Here is a 25,037-nt window from a genome sequence, read left to right on the forward strand (position 1 = left end):
TTAGGTGCAACCTTTGAAACCTTGATTCCTCCTTATAAATAGATCCTATCACAAGGGAGATAGAGCAAGAGAGACTCGTGGACATCCCCATCCCTTGGGCATTTGGAAGAGAGAGAGGAAAAGAGAAGAAATGGGGGAAGAGAAGAGACAATCCTCTTCTCCACTTCACATGTGTGGGGTCTCTACCTTGCGGACAGCTCGTAGGTGCGTGGACCCAACCCTACCCAGGCATGTGTAGAGCAGCTCTCTACTCTCCTTTTTTCTGGGATAATTCAGGGAAAGAACTACTTTAGAGGGTCGGCATCAAACTTTTGCGGCAATCACACGGCAAGAATCTAAGGTAACATCTTGGCCACTGGTTTGTGTTTATTTGAAGCTTCATAATATCCAGATGGAGATCTTAATTAGAATTTTGAAGTTTGCAATTTTAGAAAAAAAAAAAATTACGCTTCTGTATCTTTCGAAAAATCACCAACAGAAATGACTTGAAAGTGCAATAAATCCACCCGGTCCATCAGGTACACCACCCCTTGTTTGGCCTTGATCCCAAAAATCAGGCTGACTACAATCATCCAGTTTAAGATTACAGAACCTCTCAAAACCGTGGTATGGCCCACTTGAGTTTTGGAATATTTTTATTTTTGCTAATCCTTTTGTGCTGATGAGACATCAGATGAATGGATTGGATGGCCAATAAACACCACAGTGGGCCCCACAAAACTAATGGTGGACATCCCAACTGCTTCCTATGGCGTGGCCTGTCTTAGTTTTGGATCATCATGATTTTTGGGTTCTAGGATGAGCATGAAGCTAGGTACCTAGTGGCTGTGGTGGATCTCATGAAAGTTCCATCCACATGGCGCCCGGTTAGTAGTAGGTACCTAAGGGAGGTCAACATCAGGTAGCTAGGTGTGAAGTTCTTTTCTTAGTTCAAGTCCAAGAAGAATGATTCTTCTAGTTAATTTTTTAATATTACTTTACTAGAAGGTTGTGGGAAGTATTCCACAATCCCCTTAATTCAATTTGGACGTTTTGGGGTGCTAGTTTTTACTGATATGCTGTATGGTTATACCAACAATCCATTACATTGGAGGAATTTGGAGCTTTAGATTAGTAAGTACTTGCAGATTATTTAATATAGCCTTTTGATCTTCTGCATCAGAACTGATTACGTAAGAACTTCACGTGATTAGTCCATGTTTCCATGGGACCATAAACAAGCATATATGTTTTAGTAGTTCGGAAATCATATACAAAAAATCCTTGCACATATGTAGCCAAAGAGATGAAGATGAGCAACTACCTTGTGTAGATAGAATTTGATGTCTCCTACATTAACAACAATGTCGGTGGCCAACTCAGTTGCCACATACCTGCAATTTGTGGAAAAATCAATTGATGACAGTTCAGTAAAATGTAGAACACCAGTCATTAGCTCACTTTATGGCTCACAAAGATAAGAAAATAAAACAAAAGATGTATGCCAGCAAAAGCAGAAAAAGATAACCACCACAGATGGAGAACATGCAGTGTCATCTCTAAATTTTGTTCAGTAACCTTCTAACATTCTGTGCAACCGCCAAATTCTGCATGGGTTTCCCACTGTGGGCTTTAAACAAACGAATTATCTTTGTTTTCATTTTTGCTTTTGTTTCTGTTTTTATTTTTTAAAATGAATTGTATTAAAGCAAAAGCCCAAAGGCAGCATACAACAGGCAAAACAGATCATTACAATAAAAATGCAAAACAATCTCCAAAGAAAACACTTCTATTTAAGAGTTAAAGCCCATGACCGTACGAGATCTCAAACTTGCTCAATTGCCTTAGGGTCAAGCCACATTTATTGTTGAAAGTATTATTGTTGTCTTCCAAATGAAATTCCCTTTGCAACTTCTTGAACTCAGCTCCCAACCAGCTAACAACAAAGCATTTTGGAATTGACCACAATACTCTGAAGTGACTAAAAACACCAGCCCACAAGGCTACAACAGAAGGACAATGGATGAACAAGCCATCCATGTTTTCAGCATTTTACAAGCACATGCAACAACCAAGAAAGCCGAGGAGACTGGTTATCACATCCCACCAACCAACCGAATGAGTGCTTATTGATTAATAATAACGATGATGTTAATAATAACATGGGTTAATAATAATATTGACTAAAAACTTATTCCGGCACCTTTTATCCATTTTTTTTATGTTGTTTAGAGACGGAGTGGTACAAAAAAGCAAGTGGAGGTGTAACTAACTGTACAAAAATAGTTGTGAAAAAAGTGCTTGAAGATTCTTAAAGGTAAGAAAAGCGTGCTGATGAAATATGGAGGAGCTGGGCATGAGTTACAGAGGGAAATTAATAAAAAGAGGTCAAATTATAAAAAGAAGTGAAAATGTGGGGAGGGGGGGAAAGCAGTGTGGCCAAGTGTAAGGCGTATGATAAGCACTAGAACTAAAGAGAAATTAATCCAAGAAAGAGCCAAATTGGGGGAAAGAAGTAAATATTGTGAATAGCATCAATAAAGGCGGCATCTAGGGTGAGAGACACAGGTCTTGGGGAAAGCTTGTGAGATGGGAGGGAGACAAGCGTAGGACCTCAAACCCTAAGGCCTTGCAGGCCATGTGTATTATCGTTGAACATAGGTATGGGAAGTAAAGGCAGCCTCAGGGTTCAATGTTATCAGTGTTGTCAATACTATCAACATCGCAGGTCAGTGGTGCCAAACAAGGGATGTATATATCATCAATACATGCCAATTTACCGTGATATATCAGCGTGAGTCATATTGTATGAACACATTGGATTAATCAATGCAACGATACATGCAATATTCAGGTAACATAAGAAACTCAGGAAAAAAAAAAAAAAAAACTTCTTGGCTAAATTTTTTAGATCGGTGTTTCTTGGTGTGTTTAACTCCACTTGAGTAGTACCATATCAAAACACAAATTTGTTGGAGAAATTGCAATCAGGGGGTGAATTTGAGCGGAACCAAAGGTGAGAAATTTTTGTTGAAATTCATTTTTTTCAATATAAGCAAGAAAGACAAGTAGAAATACATGTCCATGCATGAGACATGAATCTCAAGCAAGAAACCTCAATTTTGAAGGTGAAAATAAAAAGACATTGGGGAAATCCGAATTACTTCCATTTTGACCCTTTAAAATTGTAATGCGAGTGTAGAAAAAATCTATGTTAATGAATGCAGCATTGGACCCACTTTGAGTGTGTTATGTTGGCAAATTTACATGGGGTCGATCGATGCTTTGATCCCAAGATAGCCATGGCTACAGCGGTGATGGGCATTGACATCAATAAAGTTATGGCTAAAAAATTGGGGTCTCAAGAGACTTGCTTGAAGCCTTGACAAGAAAGAGACGAGCCCCATGGGCTCAGCTCCTAGGGGTGAGGCATGAAGGTCACATGGCATGAGCTTGAGCAATTCAAAGAGCCATGATCGGATTTTGTCCCATCTGCAGTGAAGATGACGGAAGCAACGATGGTGACTATGATGTTTGTAAGAAGAGTCCGAGTTAGAGTCTTCTTAACCCATTCACTGTGGAGGCAGTTTAACCACACAACCAAGGACCAGACCATGATGCTTGTCCCACAACTGTAAGTCCACAAGCAGGAAAGCCAAGTTAGTGTTTCTTGTGTCAAAAGAAACAGCTAACACGTGATGAGGCTATTGCACAAAGCATTGGGTGGGTCCACAGATGTTAGTGATGGACAAAAGAGACCCACTTTTATGACATGTTATGGATATGGCTCCACTTTGCATGGCTACATTATAAGCGACCCCAACGGCTGCAACACCCATTCATAGTCATCTAGTTAGTGATGTCATTAGCATGTCTATAGATAAGGACATGAGTATGGCTATGGACAGATGTATCCAGGATATAGATGTGCATGGGGGTGTCCAATATAAACCAAATCATCTATCTGTTTTGTTTCTCTATGATAATATGATATCTAAAAGGAAGAAAGACATTAATGTCCAAACTTTTCAAAATTGCCACATGCAAAATATAAGGATATTCACCCCTTGGTCATAACTCATAACCAGTTAATCTCATTTTTCATAATTGCCTTCAATCTATAGCCAGGCTTCATGGCATTCATGGAGGAATCCACTCTCAAGTCAGCAAGGGGTGCACTTACCTCAAGCTGGTTCTTTTCTTAAAATAAAGCAAGTCAAATGGAAAGAAGACTTGAATGAGTTTAGCCAAGTTTTTAAGTCACTCAGTAATCTCCAAATCCAAAAAGAAACTCATTCAAGTCATGTCGTATTACTCCATTGCGGAAAACCAAATTAATCAAATCAACCTTGTTGAATTGTGACACAATGAGTTCATCAATTCAAAAGATTCTGTTGGCCCAGTTCACTCAATTCAAAAGATTCACCTATGGCAACTAATATAAGGTCATTTTTTGGATGCTGGGTGAAAGTGAACCCAGCCCATTTGCACAAAATGTCTTGGCTTTAGAAAGCCACTCATATAGTCCCTCATGTCAAGAGAAATGAAAGAATTGCCCTAAAACCCTGATTTTGGACTTGTTTAATATGTTGTTTTTCATTTCCAATGACACAAACTTTGTGGAGTATTGCACACCTACCAACAAGGCCTATGTGTCATGTAGACTAAAAAAATTCTGAATAGCCATCTAATCTGCCATCGAAAGTCACAGAATTTGAAGGTTTTGCAAACATACCAGTTGACTTCATTAATGGCCCCTGAAGAATATGATTGAGGCTTTAGTTCTTCCTTCTCTTCCTCACCCATACGCACACTAATGGGATAGCCTTGTACAAAACGTGAGTCAAGTCATGCATTTATAACTACAGAAACGGAGTTCTACTTATCATCAAACTCACCGCACGATGTATTAGGTGCACCTACGATGCTTTTTGAGATCTATCACCTTACTAGATATCTACCAACCAAGTCCTAAGCAATATCCAAAGTAGTATGGTCCATTAAGACTAATGATCAAGGTATTCTGTAATGGTAATGGTGGCCATAACAACCACCACCGTTACCTTTACGATACGAGTTGTAACAGCCGTTATATTCTCTTTTTTAATTGATAGAAAAAACAAAAAAACATGCATATACCCTGTAACTGACGATTACAAGGCCATCTGTTATGACCTTTACGCACACCATAACAACGGTTACGGGTCATGGCATTCATAAAAATAAAAATAAAAATAAAATTATTAAATTGGGATCAGATGTGATCATATAGATATGAGCACTCCCATTGACATAGATATTTTTAATGGACGTGTGGTGTGAAAATTACATGTGTAGTCATAGCTAATTTCCAAGCAGTCCTACTATCTCTTTCAGGAGGTACCTTATGCCTCAAACGTAAACTTTATCATTCCACTCGCTCACTTCAATCAAGAGTATAAAGTATATCAATGAACAGAAAATATCATAAATTTGTAGAATCGTCAATGAAATCCAAAGGAATTGTAATGTGATGACAATTGAAATGTCTATTGCAAGCATTAAATATCACCAATGAAATACATCATAAGGGTTAATCACTCCCATACTAGTCACCAACTCCTCAAATGACTTAGGAAGTAACCCTTTCTTAGTGGACCTGTAATCATCATCTATATTTGATGTGATCCACACACATCAAACGACCCTAAATCTCTCTTTTCTTTTCACAACAAGAAACTTTAGACCCATGCTTTGACTTGAATTATTATTGATATTCAAGAAGAACACTACAACTGTACTGTCACAGTAAACTCTCAGCAGCCTTGGAACCAAATCCATAACCTAAAAGCCTTGGGATGAAATTCTATAGCCAAAATGTCTAATATGTGGCTTCGTAGCAGGTGATAAACTCTGCTTCCATGGTGCATGAAGTCCCATGCATCTGTTGGCCACTATTACACAAAACAACTCCCTCACCAACATGAAAATGTACCTTGATGTGCAGTTCCTGCTGTTGAGGTACCCAACAGATCCGAGTCTTAATATCCAACTGCCTCCGACCGATCAGTTCATCTATATGTGATTGAGTATTTAATCATCTACAAACACCACATCGTCTTCCTTACCACCCTCTACTGATCCATACTTGGATTCACCATGTATCTCCCAAGCATTTCTACTGCATTTGCCATATCAGGTTAAGTGAAGATCTAAACATACAGAATACTTCCAACTGTTGAAGCATATAGGAACTCTTGCATTTACTTTCTTTCAAGCTCATTCTTAAGATACTATAGTAAGCTAAGCTGTTAACTTTAACAACAGGAGCTTCACCAGGAGCAAACCCTTGTATGTCGAATCTGTTAAGAATCCTTTCAACATGTCTTCTAAAGCATTCTCAAAATAACCATTCACTTGTCATAATGTATTTCCATACCAATGGCAAATGATGCGTTACCAAGATTCTTCATTTTAATTTTTGATACAAAAATTTCTCGATCACATAATATTCTTATATGGTCTCTAGTTAGCATAATCATCATCATCTAAGCCTTATCCCAATTGAATGGTGTCGGCTACATGAATCTTGTTCCTGCTGGTTAGCAGAATATCATCAACAGAAAATATTAGGACCACAAACTTACTCCTACTAACCTCTATATGCATATAGCAACATTTTCCTAAAAGTCAAACGAAGAAAACACCTCAAGTTCATGAACATGACTTGTATGCCGTGTTGTAATGTCACAATACCCCACTAAGTTCGTTTTGCTGGAAATGAAACTAACATATGAAGTTCTCTCCAATTAAGTTTTTCCTCTTCCTAAACTTGAGCCCCAGTCAAGTCGTGGACCCGTGGTCCATCATCAAAAATGACGATGTGAGCACTCTCATGTCAAAGGAAATATCAATCTACACAGCAGATTTACAGCTTTACAGATTTACAGATTTACAGCTTTACAGATTTACAGATTTACAGATTTACAGCTTTGCAGATTTACAGATTTACAGCAGATTTACAGCTAATATCTACAGCAGATTTACAGCTAATAGCAGATTTACAGCTAATATCTACAGCTTTGACTGATATGACAGTTATACAGATTTATTCCTTCCTTAATTAGGATATATTAGCTGTACAGTATATTTAGATAGATGTATATATGGTAGGGGCTGAAGATCAGCTTGTATTTCTTCCCTAAATAGCTTGTAATCTACCTATATAATGGGCAATTGTCAATGAAGAAAGGCAGACTTTTTCAAAAGGACTCTAAACTGTCATCTCAGGCCATTCTTGCTTGAGTCCTTCCTCTTCTTGCATGCGGAGCTATCAACGTCGTCAAGGACCACTTTTCCTTCTAAGCATTATAATTACAATTACCTTCAACACGTTGAATCGTGATAGAAGTGTAATTAACACAAGATTGAACACTACACCCTTTAAGATTTCCAACTTGAGTGCCCTTATTTTAGAGGCAAGGTCAAACATCTCCCTAATGTGCCCCATATGTTCCCATGGCCGTTGCACTTTAAGGAGATGACTTTACTAAAGAGAATGATACTCTCCACCATTTCAAATTTAAGAAACCTTTATTTGGTCTGGCTAGGAACTCCTTTTGCATTTTCTTTTATGGGTATTGCCCCCTAAATTATTTAAGATATAGAATGCTTCATGATCATTAAACTCAAACTATTAAATCCCCTCCACTTCTCGTACTTGGCCACCTCAGAAGCCAAGCTTGAATTAGTAAGCTTAATGCGGGGGCATTTTCACATCGGGCTCGAGTGGGGTGGCCTGTGGGATGTAGGGGCACACTCAGGGTGGGCAACCAATGGATTTGGAGGTCGTGTGAGGCAGGTGGCTTGTGTGAGGCGGAACCCATAGATTTGGGGCCCACGAGGAGGGTTCGACTAAGGACCTAACCCATGGATTTGGGGCAAGGGCTATGAGATAAAGGGATTAATTCACCATGTTATATCAATTCGAGCTCTTAAAGCACATGGTTAATTGTCCTGCATCAAATTGGTATCAGAGCGGGAGGTCTTGGGTTGGAGACTCCTCACTAGGGGCGATTAATGCGAGAGAATTTTCACACCAGGCTCGAGTGGGGTGGCCTGTGGGATGCAGGGGCACACTCAGGGTAGGTGGCTTGCGGAACCCATGGATTTAGGGGTTGTGTGAGGCGGAACCCAAGGATTTGAGGCCCGAGAGGGGACAGAACCGATGGAGGAGGGATCGGCCGAGGACCTGACCAATGGATCTGGGGCCTAGGCTATGAGATAAAGAGATTAATTCGTCATGCTCTATCAGTTCGAGCTTTTAGAGCAAGTGGTTAATTATCCTGCATCAGAACTTCACTAGTTTAATATTTCCGTGGGACTAACTCTAAATCCACATGCCCTAGGGTGATCTCGAAGGTCTCCTTCCATTCTTAAAAGTTGGATCCAATCAGCAGAGGAAATATTGTTAATTAGGGAGGGAATTGTAGCAACAGTTAGAATTGCGTAATGAAGGTTCGAATCTCACGTTAGAAAACTATTCCCTTAAAAAAGCATGAATTAAAAGACTCATGTGAAAATCATGCTTATATTTACCCAATCAACTGGAGAGTCAATTAGATCGCCCCGGTTGATGGGCAAAAATGCCAAACCAGGTGGAAAAAAAAAAAACCAGTGAATCTTCACAATCCTTCCTTTAGGCCAAGATCCTAATATACTAGGGGCTCTCTCAAACATGGGGCTATTTGAGCACCAACAACACAGGCCCAAAAATCCAACCCCCTTGTGGCAAGATGGACACTTTGAATTCATGTCATTACTGCAATCCACCCCAACCCCTATAGAAAAGCACCATTAACAAATCAGCCAACTACCATGGACGATCAATGGTGGGCCCTTTACATGGGCAATGTGTGTTGTACGCTCAGGTCAAGCCTAAGGCCAATCAACAACAGACGTTGCAAGAGAAGAAAGAGAGAAGAGGAAGGAGAAAAAAGAGAGATGAGAGCAAGAGAGATAGCTTACCACAAAGAACGTGAGGTGGGGAGAGGTAATCACAAACCCTAACAACCCTACCCTTTTAGGTGTACAAACCATTAGAGTTGTACATGAGCCGAGGTAGCTCGAAAAGCTCGCTCGTCTTGGCTCGATGTAGCTCGGTTTGACTCAAATTGAACGGTGACTCGAGGCGAGCCAAGCTTCTCATGACTCAACTCGTTTGAAAACGAGCTGAGGTCAGGCAAAGTGGAGCCCGGCTCGAAGCTCGAGTCCTAGCTCAGCTTAGCTCAAGTATAATTTCAAATAATGTGTGTGTGTTAAAAACAAAAACCCTAAAGCAACCCGCCCATCCCTTTCTTTCTCGTTCTCCTTTACAAAGCCCTACTCACCCTACCATGCCCACCCGAGCTCCTCTCTCTCTCTCTCTCTCTCTCTCTCTCTCTCTCTCAGCCCAACTCAATTGAGTTGCTCAACTTAACCGACTCGAAACTCGCCCGTTCAACCATTCGAAGTTTGTCCTCCTTTTTTCTCTCAACTCAACAGCAGGGGATACATTTAATCTTTGGTTTTTTTCCTTTCTGATTTATCTAATTGTTTGAAAATAGGAAAATCTCAAATCCCAAAATTGAGATTTGGAGTTTTAATTTACAAATTAGAAGGTTTAGGGATCAGGTTGGGGCTGGGTTGGGTCAGGTGGGGGTTGGGTTGGGTCGGGGGTGGGTCATATTGGGTTGAGTGTGGGTAGGGTGGGGGATGGGTTGGTCAAGTGAGGGCTGGGTTGGGTTGGGGTGGGTCGGGTTGGATCAGTTGGGTCAGATTAGTTTGGGTTGTGTCAGGTTAACTCTAATTGACACTTAGATTTGTAATTTGTATAAATATAATTGCACTAGATTTCTATAGTTGAATTCTTTATAATTGTGCATGATTTTATTTATGGATAGTAACATGTAAAATTAGATTACATTTGTATTTTCTACAGTGAATTCTAATTGTGTTATTTTTATTTTTGGACTCATAAATAATTGTGGTTATTGGTTAATTGCATTCACGTCAACCAAGGTGTTCTGTATCCTGTACCTTACATCCGTAAAGGCCGATATATATAGGTAGCAGCCATGAACGTTACACGATACGAGGGTGAAAAGGTGCAACTGGTTTTTGAGACAATATTAGCCGTTACGGGACATAACACCTTTACCCCCATAACAGTTAGAAACTTCGACGGCTATTTTTTCAAAAAAAAAATAGTATTTATGCCTTTGTTCTAATTTCTAGTTCTAATGCTCGATTGTGATGTGTAAATATTAGAGACACATAACCATGTTCACAAATTCACCAGACAACTAGATACAACACTCTCACCGAAGAGTGGACCGTTACACTATCATAAACATGTTCAAAACAAAAAATCAATACATATTTGGAATATTTACATTATTTTGGATTTTCTAAATATTTTTTCAGAACTTTTCGGGCAAATTTTTTTTTCAGCCATTACAAGGATCGTAACGGTCATTACGGCACCGTATCGGTCGATACGGCCAATACCCATATCGGTAACAGTGGTGACTGTTATGTCCATCGTTACCGATACGGAATACATTGACATTGACTAATGTGTTTAGATACGTATTTAATAATGTACATACCCGTTTAAGAACCCATGTAGAACTACATTGTATTATCCAATGTCTATAACAATCTTGTGCGATTCAAAAAATGTGATTTCATAGCAGATCTTGTTATAGTTATTGGTTTAATAATGTTTGTTCTATATGTATTCTTAAATTGTCCAAATTTGTGGATAATTTGGTAGTATATCATGTACTTAATGTTGCTTGCACAATTTATATGCAGTCAAAAATTCAGTGCATTTCCCAATTTATTCTCTGAATATATTGTTCTATATTGATTGAATGCCACTTATATGAATAACAGATATTGTTGATGGTACTAAATCAATGTAGAATTTTGCACGTATTTGGAGAATTATGGGGAGATGCTGCCAAATTTTCAGCTCGCATGTAAATTGTGTATGTAGTACGTGATATATTACTAAATGGGATAAAAAGTAGAATTAAATTCATAGAGACATTAGGACTTTAAGGGATGCCCACATACAAATTAGAATGGCACCATTCAAATTCACAAATTGGGATTATAGATGACTAGTGAGCAAGTTCTAAGTACCCCTAGTGCGGTGTGTCGGCCACGTCTCCTCTACATGTGGAGGCAAACGATGGAAATAAAAACGTAAAAACTTCAGCTACGGGTAAAGGGGGAAAAAAAGGCTGGCAATTTGGGAAGAAATATATGAAGAGACGAGAGGTGGTGAGACGAAAGTTATATGTTCGCATTGCAATACAACTTTCAAAAAACATCGACGGTCGACAACTACTCATTATTCCAAACACCTTTCACAATGTCCCAAGCGATCAAGAACAGCAAGTGGAGGCCAACAAATGCTCGTGTTTTCCCCATTTATAGGGGACTCTCAAACTAGCATCATGACTCATCAGTATGAGAATGAGAAGGTGAAAGAGTTTATTGCAAGGTTAGTTATAATCGACGAGAAACTATTTAGATTCATAGAGAGCAAAGTATTCAAGGAATTATGCAAATACCTTAATCCTAAGGTTGATGAGATGTCGTGTATCATGGTGCAAAGAGAGTGTGCATGAAAATGTATTTAAATGAAAAGGCAAAGATGAAAGATGTATTGAAATTACTATCACTTATAAATTTGACTTCAGATTTGTGGACGGCGTCCAATCAAATGAAGAGGTACATGTCATTGACTACACACTACGTTGATACGGAATGGAAGCTATGCAAGTCAATCTTAAACTTTTGCCATCTTCCTCCCCCCATACTGGTTTGGCAATTTCAAACTGCATATATAATTGTCTTCTATAATGGGGCATCGATGATAAAATTTTCGCAATAACATTGCTAACACAACCTTAGCGAGCCTTAATACATGATGGTAACACCGGATGTCTTGCCCAAAGAATCTAAGAACTAGAAAGTTTCCTCAATTACGGCCACTTTGGTGGAAAAGATTACCGAATCCACTCTTCAATTCCCTAAGACAGGGTTGCACCCAAATTCATTGCCGCTAATGAACTTCCTCAATGTCTATATATGGAGAGGCCGATGATTGGGTCAATCAAGTCACTATACTTGACACATCTATCAAGTCACTATACTTGACACATCTAGACACTTTATCAGCTAGGAACCTTTAATATCATGATCAGCACCACAACTAGGAATTGTACAACAACTAGATTGAGATGGCTTAAATTAGGCCCAACCGCCCAAGTGACCAACAACATAAATTAGTTCACTCTTTATAACATTGATTAGCAATCAAACTACGAATTTATCGGTTCTATTCATTACATTGCCTAAAAAGTTTGTAAGCTAAACCGTTCCATATAATCAGTTAATTAAGGTCTATATGGACCGTGTGTACATGAGAATCTAGATTCTAGGCTCACTATATATTTTGGAAGTGGTGGCAATGACAAAGCCACTCCTTAGACACCAATCTACCACGATTAATGAGCATCGGTCACATTGATGCTAGCAGCAATGGCATAAAGCTATATAGCCCTGGCAGCAATGACATGTAGTTATGGCCCACAGGATGAACTCTTCAAACCATTTTTTTGGTCAAGGTTCTTGTACGATCTGATACTGTGAGAACACTCAGTTTTCTCCTTGCTTTCAGGTGTTTTCCTCTACATGGTGCAAGAAATGTTGACACTTCAATATTTTCTCATTGATTGAAGGAGCTATTTGGTTTGGTCCATTTGAAGCACTGCCAGGCCATGGTATTTTTTTTTTCCCAACAGTATCTTCATTTCAGGAAAAGCAATCACTTGAAAGGTAATCATTGCAATCTTCACCCCAAAAAAAAAAGAAAAAGGGCTAAAAACTACAATTAAAAATATTTAGCCCTGAGAAGAAATTTTTTTTCAATGCAATTAATAACAGGAGAGAATTCTGCAATATTCACACTCTACACAGATGGCCACTTGAGTGATTTCTCCAATAATTTACAATAAATGGTGTCCTTAAGGCATGAAAGTCACAAAACTATTCCCGGTGGATTTCACAGTTGTCCTCTGCGGAGAGAGGATGTGATTGGGACATCACGCGCACACGCACACGCGCATGCACGCCGCCCCCCCTACACACGTACGCAAGGAGAAAGAGAGCCCCATTATCGATCTGGATCGATGACGACGTCTAGGGAGGGCCTCCGAGTTAGAAGACCGAGTTTTGGTTCGTAGGAGTGGGCCCGATAGTCAAGTAAAGCCCATCATGGGTTCTCATGATCGTGGCCCACTAGTCTAATTAATCTCATATTTTAGGTCTTGCTTATTAATGTTATTTAGAATATCATGGATGGTTTAGATTACTTTGATTAGTTATTATTTTTTATTACTTCATCGTCAAGTAATAAGTTGCACACATGGCGCAAGTTTTGGGGTATGGGGTTTTCTTATAAATAGGCACCCCTTGTAGGGTTTTTTTCTCATTGAAGATTAATAAAATTCTACGTTTTTTTCTACTCCTCTGAGTTCTTGGGTTATGAAAATCCAATTGGGTGCGAAGCCCTCCCTTCATCAAAGGGCTGACTACCGTGGTGCGAAGCCACATCTATCCCGATTCGCTCCCACCCTCCACCATCGCTATTTTTCATCTCCTACAACCATCCGCACTTCAAATTTGTCCGTTATTGCAGCAATTTTCCTCACTTCTATAGAATTCCATAATCTAGCCCTGTAGGAGAGCTGAAACTTCGGCGGAGCACCACGCACAGACCGTGCATCCGATCGATACGAGACTCGGAAGTTTTGCAGCCCTCCCCTGGCCGACCAGAGCCTAGGATGTGATTTCTGGATTCGGGGCCCCCTCACACGTGTGTCAGGCCTGGCCCGCTGTCCGCCACAAGGACTGTTTCCAGGTTCAGATTTTTGCCTATTTTATTCCTCTGATACATATTTTCCCTAACCCTAACCCTAAATTGCATTATTTCAATTTTTTTGCCCTTTTTTTTCTAATCCTAGGGTTCTCTGAATTGATATTGGTGAATCCCTTGGATTAGGGACTAATTGTTGTGCATATGTGGATGAGTTTTACTTCCCTTTGAGTATCATTTGGCTCATAATTTTTATTGGTCCATCCCTAACATGTGTAGGCCTGTACCCACACAAATTCCCCTTGCTTGAATGTTTGGACTTTTGTGTGGGATGTGGAAAATTTATGTAAATGTTTATGAATTAGTTTGATCTAAAGCCTAAAATCTTGCATATCATAGTTAATTTTCATGTCTTGCATCAAATTTGATATCAGAGCCTAGGGTTCTTATAGGGGAATACATCACATGTTTAGGGTTTAGTTTGTCTATGTCCATCATACATCAAGTCTCATCACATATAGCTGTTTAGAGATCCATAAATCCTTATACAAGCTGCTGAAATTTCTATTAACAGAAAGTTAGCAACTCACATTGCTGGAATTTTCTGTTATCCCTTTATTTTAATAGCTATATTGCTAAGTTTTAGTGACATTGTGTGGTTGTCCCCATATAAAGTCCCATAAGATCATTTAGTTTCATTTAGGTGCATATAGTCGCAGTAGAAAGTCTTTAGGTTGAGTTAGTAGTTGTATGCCCACAAGTACGGGTCGTGGTTTTGGCTTGCACCCTACACTAAACATGGAGCAATTGCAAGAATCAGTGAACAGGTTGACCCAGCAGGTTGATTCTTTGGATAAGCGTTTGGAACAACGCATGGACCAACGCCTTGAGCAATTTAATGCGCGCATTACCCAACTAGAGGCCTCCCTAGGGGCAAATCCCACCATTAGGGAAGATGCTCAATCTCAAGCAGGTGGTCAGGATGTTAGACCAAGGAATGGGGGTGGCCAAGGAATTGGTCATGGACACGCACCCGTGCACCCACCCCGTGAGAGAGATCATGATCACTATGACCCAAATGCGCAACTCCTCAAGGGAGTTAGAGTAGACGCCCCTACGTTTGAAGGCCACTTGGACCCTAAAGCCTTTTTAGATTGGTTGACGGATATGGACCACGATTTTGAATGGTATGACATGTCGGATGCTCCTCGCGTCCGATTCGCCAAGATGAAGCTTGTAAACCAAGCAAAGAGGTTTTGGGCGACGGTAGAGCGAAAGAAAGAAAGAGCGAGGGAGCTCCCAATAGTCCATTGGGGAGAGATGAAAGAAACACTTAAAGAGAAATATCTCCCTTTCTCTTATCACTTACGGTTGGTTGAGGAATGGAAGTCTCTTTGACAGGGTTCCTTGAGAAATTCGAAGAGTACTTGACCCGTTGCAAGGTTGATGAGGACCCCGTACTCACCCTTGTTAGCCTTAAAACGAGCCTCCGTCCTGACATTAGGAGAGAATTGCTCGCCAAAGACATAGACACTATTAAACAGTTGTATCAAGTAGTATTGGACGTCGAGCAATACCTCAAAACATCTATGGGAAGGCGGTTTGACTTTCGCGATTCTAGTGCTAAGGCCAACCCCTCTGGGGCTAAACCTCATATTGGATACCAAAACAAACCTTCCAACAGTTCTCAGTCCAAGCTCAAGGATGATAAGGGTAAAGAAATTGTCGGGTCTAGCTCACGTGGAAGTGGGGCAACTAGGCGTTTTAGGTATCAGGAGTTTGGTCACTTTGCCTACCAGTGCGGCACGAGAGAGGGCATCAAAGTATTCCTTATTAATGGGCAAGTAGAAGTAGTGCCCCCAAAGAGTGAATGTGATGAGGAAGAATATGAGCAAGTAAAAACCCATAGTGATGAGGAAGAATATGAGCCAGTAAAAACCCCTAGTGATGAGGAAGAGGGAGCGCAAGAGTCTGCGACCCTCGCGATTGTGCGTTGCACCTTAGCTCAGGCCAAGAACACTGATGATTGGCGCCGTAACACGATCTTCTATACACTGAGAAGAATTGCTAGTATCTAAAATAGGATGCAGCACTATTTTGTGCATTTATATGCATCTGTCTTTGAAGGGGAAGGAAACATACTTTCATGAGAAAAGTTAAAAGTAGGGTTGTACACAAGCAGATTTAGCTCGGTAGCTCGCTCAACTCAACTCGACTCGGGTCAAAACTGAGTTCGAGCCAAGTCAAGCTGATTTTTTGAGCTCGGAAGCCGAGTTCGAGCTTGCCCGAGCTCGACTCAGTATTGGCTCGAACCGGACTCGGTTCGACTCGGACCGGCTCGAATTGAAAACCGGGTATATTAATAATATAATATATTATATATAAATACTCGAGGGCGCTTTATTCTTTTTTAAAAAACACCAAATCCCTAAATTCCCAAATCTGTCCAGTGTACGACCCTCTCTCTCTCTCTCTCTCTCTCTCTCTCTCTCTCTCTCTCTCTCGTGTCCAGCATCCATCGAGAAATCTCCTCAATCATATAATACTTCGGATCCAAAAATCTCTTCTTCTCCAAAAACATCGGGAAGAGAGAGAGAGCAAAACCCTAGATTTGCAGCAGAAAAAGCAAGGAGAAGATGTCTTCTACTTTCAGCAGCAACAAAACTGCTCCCTTATTCGGCTTCCTCGGCGCCGTTGTTGCCCTCTTCTTCTCCTGTAATTTCTTTTCGATGGGTATGCACACCTCTCGTCGGGGCTTGCTGGGTTGTCAGCCGAGATGGTAAATGGGATCGTTGATGATGCTATCATCCAATAATTCATCCCTCTCTATTCAGTTAGTAGTTCTTCAGTTTTTTTATTTATTCATTTGGATTTTTGAAGATCAGGTCTTTTCTAACTTGTGTTACGAGCTCGAACTCGAACTCAGCTCGAACTGGACCGAGCTGCCGGCCGAGCCAAGCACGAGCTGCTGTTCCAAGCTCGAAGGCCGAGCCGAGCCGAGCACGAGCTGAGACTCAAGCTGTCCGAGTCGAGCACGAGCTGGGCAAAGCTCGGCTCGGCTCGACTCGTGTACACCTCTAGTTAAAAGCATTAAGTACAACCTACAGGTCTAAACCTTCTTTTTTATCTGTTACAAACTTACAATCATAAACCATGGATCCAAGTTCAGATAAGGGTATAAATGCGACCTTTGCCAAAGTTCTAGGACTGCTTTGTTTCCACTTCACAATGGTGGTGTTACCACTCTATTAACAATTAGGAGGCAGACCTCTCTCATTTCCTTCTAGCGCTGTGTTTGAGTTTAGCTATTGATGCCAGACATAGCTTCAGTTCAACCAGCATGAAAGGCTTAGCCATAAACATAAGCACCCATAAAAGCTGCCTAATTACTAAAATCAAAACATATGATCCCTCATGCAATGCTAACCACCACACCTAGATTGTGAACAGTTACTTTTTCATGAACTGATCATTTGGGGCCAAGCAAGGGGGCTGTCTGCTTTTTTTTATTTTCTTTTCTTTCTTTCTTTTTTGGTTGTTTCTGCTCCCTTTTAATATATATTTTCAATCTTTTTTTTTTAAAAAAAAAAAGGCAATTTATTTTTAATTTATGCCCCAAAATAATATTTTGTTTGTTTTGGGTCTACCTGAAACAAGACAAGTATTATTTTGGTCAAAGTACATCGCCCGTACCACTACCTGAGCAACTTCCAAGCATACCCTTAGCCTCCCACCTAATTGGATACTAAAACAAAAGCTCTGACACATCAACATTTGGCATCGTTACAGAAATTCATGATATGTGAAGTTCCAGAGAACATTTACAGATTTCCCAAAAGCAGTCCTATGTTAGATATGCAACGGAATATAATTCCAAGAAGCTGCAACTACCTACTAAAAACTCCGAAAATAATACATGGCCTAATCACAATTGACTCAACAACAACATGGAATTTTTCTCAGGGAAATATTACATCGCAGGCAAAGAACAATACCAAAATAAGCTTCAGACAAAACCTCACCTGACATAGTTCCCATCGGTCTGAAATGAATCTGGCTTCGATCCAAGTTTCATAAACTTCATTACAGCAGGAAAGAAAAGATCCAATTCTCTTCTCCCCTGCCGCTCCAAACCACGACTTCACCTCTCAGAGAATCACCAAATCAATCACACCACTGGCTAACGAACATGCCTGAAATATGATAACTCCCCCGGAAATGGCAATAAAAAATATCAAGAGGAAAACCCAAATGGTACTCCTAAAGAAAATTGACCTTCAGCGTTCAACGTATGCAAAGACCGAATCTTTTCGATCTAGCAGAGATGGGGATCCGAATTTAAAACACTCTTCTTTTCAATGACAGAATCTTTTTTATCAAACGGGTGCAGAAATTCTCAGAAAGATCAAATGGGTCCGAATTTAAAAGCCCCTTTCTTCAATGGTAAGAGTTAGCTTGTTTCCTCGGCCTGCAGCAGGGCCCACGGAGTCCACACATAAATGGTCAGCCAAGGAGACATAGCCATCAGACCGTTTGGACTAAACAAATGCAAAAATCGAAGAACCCCACAAGCACAAAACTGACAACACCGCCTTACAGCATTTGTTTATGCATTTGCTCTGAATTCTTTTTTTTTCTTTCTTCTTTTTTACTTTGCTTTGTATTTAAACAACAGCCACTAAAGATGCATGATCTGCAGCTTCAAGTCCCAAACACTGGAATCCACATTCCTTCACTGAATTACCATCAAACACCCACAAAAAGACCTGCAACGGAAAACAGCATCTTGAAATGAGAAGAAAAACCACCAAAACGGTAGACAAGGAGCATCTTACAAAGAGGAAAATAAAAAAAGAAAAGAGAAGGGTAGGAAAAAAGAAAGGAAGGGAATCTTAGAAAGTGGGAGAAACCCAACACCAGAAACCAAAAACAGCTCAAGATAAAGTTTTTTAAAAAAATAAAAATAAAAATAAACAGGCACCATTATAGTAAAAATAAAAATAAAACATAATCCATTTTAAAATAACACAAGATAATGCAATAAAAGAATCAAGTGAGGACCACCATCAAAACTGCTTGAACTAAAAAGAAAAAAAGCTAACTAAAACAACCAATGCAAAATAAAAATAAAACCACCACAAATGAAGTTCATGAAGAATATGAAGGGGGAAAATCCATGAAAAACAGCTCATACTAATGCTAAAACCACCTTAGGATAAACTAAGGGAAGAAAAGAAAACAAAAGAAAGAGTCATTGGTAGCTACTTTGACTGATCATACACCCATCCTTTTCAGTTTTGGTTTGTACTATTGCGTAACCAAAAGGTGAAAAGGTTGGGTGTGTATCTATCTATGAGATTGGCTGTAAATGGTGGCTTAAACAATCATTCAAATATGTAGAAAGAAAAAAGAAAATCATCCACTCAAAAAAAAAAACCACCTCTAGATGAAAGGAGCACCACCCAAGACATGTTGAGAATTGCCCCAAATAAAACAAAATATAAACCCTCAAAAAGAGAGAGAGAGAGAGAGAGAGAGAGAGAGAGAGAGAGAGAATTTCAAAACCACCTTAAAAAGAACTAACCAAAACACAAAACCCATCTCACATAAGAATCAAAACCCACCTTTTTTTCTTTCTTTTCTTTCTTCTTTTTTTTTTATTTTTGAGACCAACTCAAAATCATATCTTAAATCAAGAAACCCACCTCACCCAAAAGAGTTCCTTCAGCTAAAAATCAACTCAGCCAAGAATCAGAGAGCTCCTTCTGCTCCATTCCAGTCATGGCCCCATGCAATGTAACATAAGTAAGTGGCAGACCAAAAAGAAAAACACCCAAAAGATAAAAAGGAGGCAGATCAAAAGAGAAATCCCCACAAATTTTCTCTCTCAATCCAAACCATACAAGCTAAGAATGTTCGTTGTCTTTGGAATCAGCAGCAGCAGCCCCCTTCAAAAAAAAGCAGAGACAGAGAGAGATGACATCGAAATATCTCGTTAAGAATTTTCACAAACGAATGAGAGCATTGGAATCGCTTCACCAAAAAAAATCGGAATCAGAAAACTCTCCTAAAGTCTCTCTCTCTCTCTCTCTCTCTCCCTTGTATCAGGGGGCCAGAGCCACGACCATGACCTTCTCTCTTTATCTGCACCGTTTCGCACGCCAACCTGACACTCCTGCTCCTGTTGCTGCTGCTGCCGCCTACCTTTGTTATTTACTCGGTCCAAAGCACTTTATAGGTTTATTCAGTTCACACGAGTAAACTAAGCAGGCTCATGAAAGATCCTAGCCGTTAAATAGGTGACTCTCATGGATTAGATTCTATGTGTCAAAACTCAGATAAATATGATAATCAGGCAGGCTACATGAGCCTGTAGAGATATACCGCTTGATATTTTATTTTGACCGTTCACTTCTGTTCGACAGATGTGACGCACCTGATGACCATATGGGTTTGATTCTTCACTTGTAGATTGTCTAATGAACGGTTCAGATCATAGGTGAGTGTACCACCAAAGTGCACTCGACGAGTACACTCCTCATTTCTTTTTCGTGTTGTCCGATACTCTGTCAGCATGTGATGCTCGATACGCAGGCTCTTGTTAACTGTACATCGTACCAAATATTAACTGGAATTAAAGCCACTGCATTATGTCACTTCGTGTCGCTGACCCATCCGGTCCAAAATCAAATTGGTTGAGGAATCCTGGCCTCTGATTCGTGGATACTTGATTCTTGGCTATACTTTTATTTTTAACCGTCCAAAAAATGGCCGCCAATTTAATGGTTAGATAATTAATAACCAAAACTTTTATTTCATAGTCTCTCGCTGGAGTATTAAAGTTTCTCCTTTTTGGAATTTTATAAAATACTCTATAAGTTTTATAGAATTTACATTCTAGTACCTTCTTTTTAAATATTGTCATTAAATTAAGTAAGTTACATTAAATTACCTTATTCTCTTAGATTTCTCCAAAGATAGTTAGATCAAGTGGAATATTTTTCATAAATAATGAAACTGCCTTTGCCTCTTATAAAACACTAATAAAAAGAAGCTTGTACTCGCATGTATGATTATTTGAATAACCACAATTGATTGACTGCTTAATAAGCATTGCCTTGATTGGGTCAGTGAATGTGAGCCGTCTGATTTTTTCCTTACACAGTCCATTTAAACTCACAAGGTAAAGAAGATGGATTGTCCAAATAATACAGCTTTTTTAAAAAAAAAATCTACCAGCCATTCAATGTTGCAACTGTTGAGGGTACGGTTAAAATATAGCGGTGTATGATATTTATGCGGGCCCCATGGAGTTTTTTTTTTTGTTACTAGGGCTCTTTACTTAGCAGGAAAATGTGCCTCACTTCCAATATGGACATTTGAAAGGAGATTATTTCAAAAGGGATCCAATACAAATGAGCTTTCTAAGGTTTGGATCGACTGGCTGGTCACTTATATGATGGGAACTTTTCTTCCTTACTAGCCTTGCTTGCTTTAGACTATAAGATAGTGGATTGAATATCCCCAAAGAAAAAAGAATAAAAAGAAACTTCAACGGATGTCTTAATTCCTACTGCCCAACCCATGAAGTCGGAAATGTCTTTCTCAATCTTGTATAAGGTGAATGTTGGTTTGTTCAATTATTAGGTTGAAAAAGTGTCTACATTAGTGTATGAATTGGCATGTGGGGGCCTACCATGATGTTTCGTGATATTAATTTGTCCACCATTTATAATTTTAGCCCACTCTAATTCTCCTTAGACCCCAAAAATTAAGTTGATCCAAAACTTAGGTGGACCTCACCATGTAAAATTGTGCATAAAACCTTTAAAACAATGCTTTGTGGCCCACTAAGTTTTGGAAATTGTGAAATTTGCAGTGTCCGTTTGGCCTAATTAGGTACATCTCTTGAATCACGGCATGTGAATGGTCGCACACAATTTAGAAGTTTTTTCAAAGGTGGGCATCTCCTTTTGAACTTTTCTATGTGATGTGGCCCACCTGATTTATTGATCCGCAATGTTTTGACAGCAAGAAGAACATTAGGACTCATTTGGGACCGTGGATTCAAAACCCTAATGGATTCAGAACGCCCTGGCTTTGAAACCCCCTCAATTTGAAATCCTCCTATTGTGTTTGGCACCTTAATTGGGAATTAACTTTTAATTCAAAAGTGGCTATGCATGGTATATTTATAGGGGTTTGAATTTAATTACTAAATCAACTTTAATATCTCTAATTATATAGTGAATATGTAATGTTTGACACAATAATTGTAATAAGCCCGCTAAAATATATACTTTGCCTGAAAATGATGAATTTCCATGTCTCAGATGGGCCACAAGCATGAGATCATGTCTAAGTGACTAACCAACGATTTTTAACTGTTAATTTAAATGGATAATGTTTGGATGGTGCTGATCATCATATTAAAGTAATTATAGTGATACAACTAATAATCTAGTTGTTTTGGGATATCATTAGTGGGTCATGTGCCCAATAATTTAATAGTCTAGTGACACACATAATACACCTGCAACTCTTGGAAGGATTTTAGATGTAATCCAAGCTCTTACTTTGGATTTCAAACTACCTCTTTGAGGGGATTTGAAAATCCCATTTACTTTATGGTGCAAAACAGCAAGGGGATTTAAAACCCTCAATTACTTTATGGTGCAAAGCAGCAAGAGGATTTAAAACCCTCAAAACCCCCCCAAATCTACTTGGCATACAACTCCTTAGGGTGCACAAACGATGGATGAACTGATGTTATGAAAATATCGTGATGTAAACCACAAATTAACTTGTAATTTAGGGGCTTGTTTGGTTAGACGTATATAAGGGGAATCGCGGTGTATTTTATACTTTTTAAGCATTAATCATAGTACAGCATTGATAGCAGCAACTTTTACATACGTAAAATGAGATGGACTCAGGGGGGTCCCACCATGATGTATATGTTTTATCCACGCCGTCCATTCATTTTACCAGGTCATTCTAGGGTACCAGGTCATTCTAGGGTATGCTTCGAAAAATGAGACAGATCCAAAGATCAAGTGGACCACACTATGGGAAAAATATTTAAACAGTTATTGTTCAATCTTCAGTATGTTTGTAGTGTGGTCCACTTGATCTTTGAATCTGCCTCATTTTTAGGCCCATGCCCTAAAATGATGTGTACTAATGAATGGATGGAGTGGATATAACACATATATCATGGTGGGGCCCACCAAGATTTTGGCTTCGAATGATCATGACTCCTTTTCACTTTTCAAATGCATGTGATATTGTTCGATGTATGCATTTAATGATGATTTGAGAAAATTCACATGAAAATACATGTAATTACAAATATCCAAATAAGCCATAAGCTTAACACAAGAACGTTTGCAGGGTTCTAGCATCAAAAGGATTTTGGGTGAGAAACGAGAGTCGTAATAGATACAGTAATAACTCCACCTACTGCCACATTGGTGAAATTTCCATGAGATCCAACCCGTTCATCATTAGGTATGCAATCTTTTGTTCACCTTACACTGCATAAATCACAAAGAGCCAAAACTCAAGTTAGCAATGCCATATGAAACAACTGACATGGAATGCCCACCACTAGTTTTGTATGGGCTCACCATGGTGTGTATGTTGCATCCAATCTATTCATCTAACTAGTCTCGTTGAGATCAAATCATTCCTCAAAATTCACACTATTCCATTTCTCAGGTGTGCCATAACGCGTGAAGTTAGAGGTTTTATGCATGATTTCATGTAATCTATACAAGGTTGGATAGCTAAGCATGCCTAGTATTAATTAAGCGCCAAGTGGGTGAGCTTTTATGAAATTCGTCCGTACATTGGCTACCTCATCCCATGTTTTACTTTGATCCCAAAACTCAAGTTGATTTTGTTATCAGTCATCATCTGTGCATCAAAATAAAAAAGAGATAAACAAACACATTCATACCTGTGTTAGCCATTGTCAAGTTCGAAGCTCACTGGAGAAGGAGAGTGCATGCTCAAATCTTCACTCACTCACTCACACTCTCTCACTCTCTCTCTCTCTCTCTCTCTCTCTCTCTCTCTCTCTCTCTCTCTCTCTCTCTCTCTCTCTCTCTCTCTCTCTCTCTCTCTCTCTCTCTCTCTCTCTCTCTCGTCTATGCAATGGGATTTAGCAAAACCGAATCGTGAGTAGAGTTAGGGACCAGGGCATTAATTTATATTGTACAGGGTCAACGGCAATGACCTACCCATCATCGGCTTGCCGTAGTAAGGGAGAGAGAGAGAGCCCTAGGACAACACTAACACTTGTGTGATACCTCGTTTCACCACTGAGGTCTTGGCATCGATTTCCTAGTGGGAGTGGCTAACAATGAAGTGTGATCTGAAAGTGGGTGTACTAACAAGCTAACAAAAAAAAAAAACTAACACTTGTGTTGTATGGTACTTTGTGGGCATCCTTCTTTGTGTAGATGAGACGTACCCATGGGCCCCACCTGAACTCATTATTACAATGTAGGCCGTCCAACCTGTTGCCCTGACTACGAATGTCATACATGGCCCAAAAAATCTAACAGATTTAACACTCATATGGGCCACCCTGTAAGGAACAATATAAAAATATATTTAAAAACTCTAAATTCGCGTGGAATGACCCACATAAGTTTTTAAATAGTCTAATATTAGGGGAATTCTTTTATCCTGATAAACAATGTCAAATGAGTGGATTATATGTAATATAAACAACACAGCGGCGTGATGTACACATAACTAATGGTAGATGTGTCTATTTTTTTTTCCAGTGGTGTGGCATACCTAAGTCTTTAATCATCATCATTTTTATGTTCCAAGGTGAACTTGAGGATACTTACATGATGGACCCGGTGGATCTCATGAAAGGTATTTTTACTTGGTGTTTATTTAGCAATAAGGCATGCCCCTCGTACCTATGCAAGACAGAACTTACAAGAGAGTGGGCGTGGAGAGTGGAAAGGTTTCATGGGAAGTTATGCCATAATCTAGTAGAGTATGACAGTTGATACGCAAGTACTATTAAATTGTACATTTGGCATATATCAACTCAAATCATTATTGACTACGTTGGACAAATTATTGTGCTTAAGCTAAGGTTTTAAAATTGATGGGTTAGAGA

General features: G+C 39.4%; 1 protein-coding gene across 5 annotated transcripts in view; it reads right to left on the minus strand.

Annotated features, from left to right (window-relative positions):
- The window catches only part of LOC131229732 (BTB/POZ domain-containing protein NPY4-like), a 33,759-nt gene extending 13,680 nt beyond the window's left edge, over nt 1-20,079 (minus strand). Inside the window, exons 1-5 of one of the 5 annotated variants that reach the window (XM_058225730.1) lie at nt 19,795-20,065; nt 19,597-19,656; nt 17,914-18,657; nt 4,715-4,792; nt 1,304-1,373 (exon numbers count right to left, since the gene is read on the minus strand). In XM_058225730.1, coding sequence (XP_058081713.1) covers nt 1,304-1,373; nt 4,715-4,792; nt 17,914-17,975 — 210 coding nt within the window. In that variant the 5' untranslated portion in view covers nt 17,976-18,657; nt 19,597-19,656; nt 19,795-20,065. Of the gene's footprint in view, nt 1-1,303; nt 1,374-4,714; nt 4,806-17,913; nt 18,658-19,596; nt 19,657-19,789 lie in introns of all 5 variants that reach the window. The other 4 variants (XM_058225731.1, XM_058225732.1, XM_058225734.1 and 1 more) reach the window with 4 other exon arrangements.
- Nucleotides 20,080-25,037: the final 4,958 nt, after the last annotated feature.

The sequence above is a fragment of the Magnolia sinica genome, chromosome 16, assembly GCF_029962835.1.
Source record: "Magnolia sinica isolate HGM2019 chromosome 16, MsV1, whole genome shotgun sequence".
Taxonomy (NCBI): domain Eukaryota; kingdom Viridiplantae; phylum Streptophyta; class Magnoliopsida; order Magnoliales; family Magnoliaceae; genus Magnolia; species Magnolia sinica.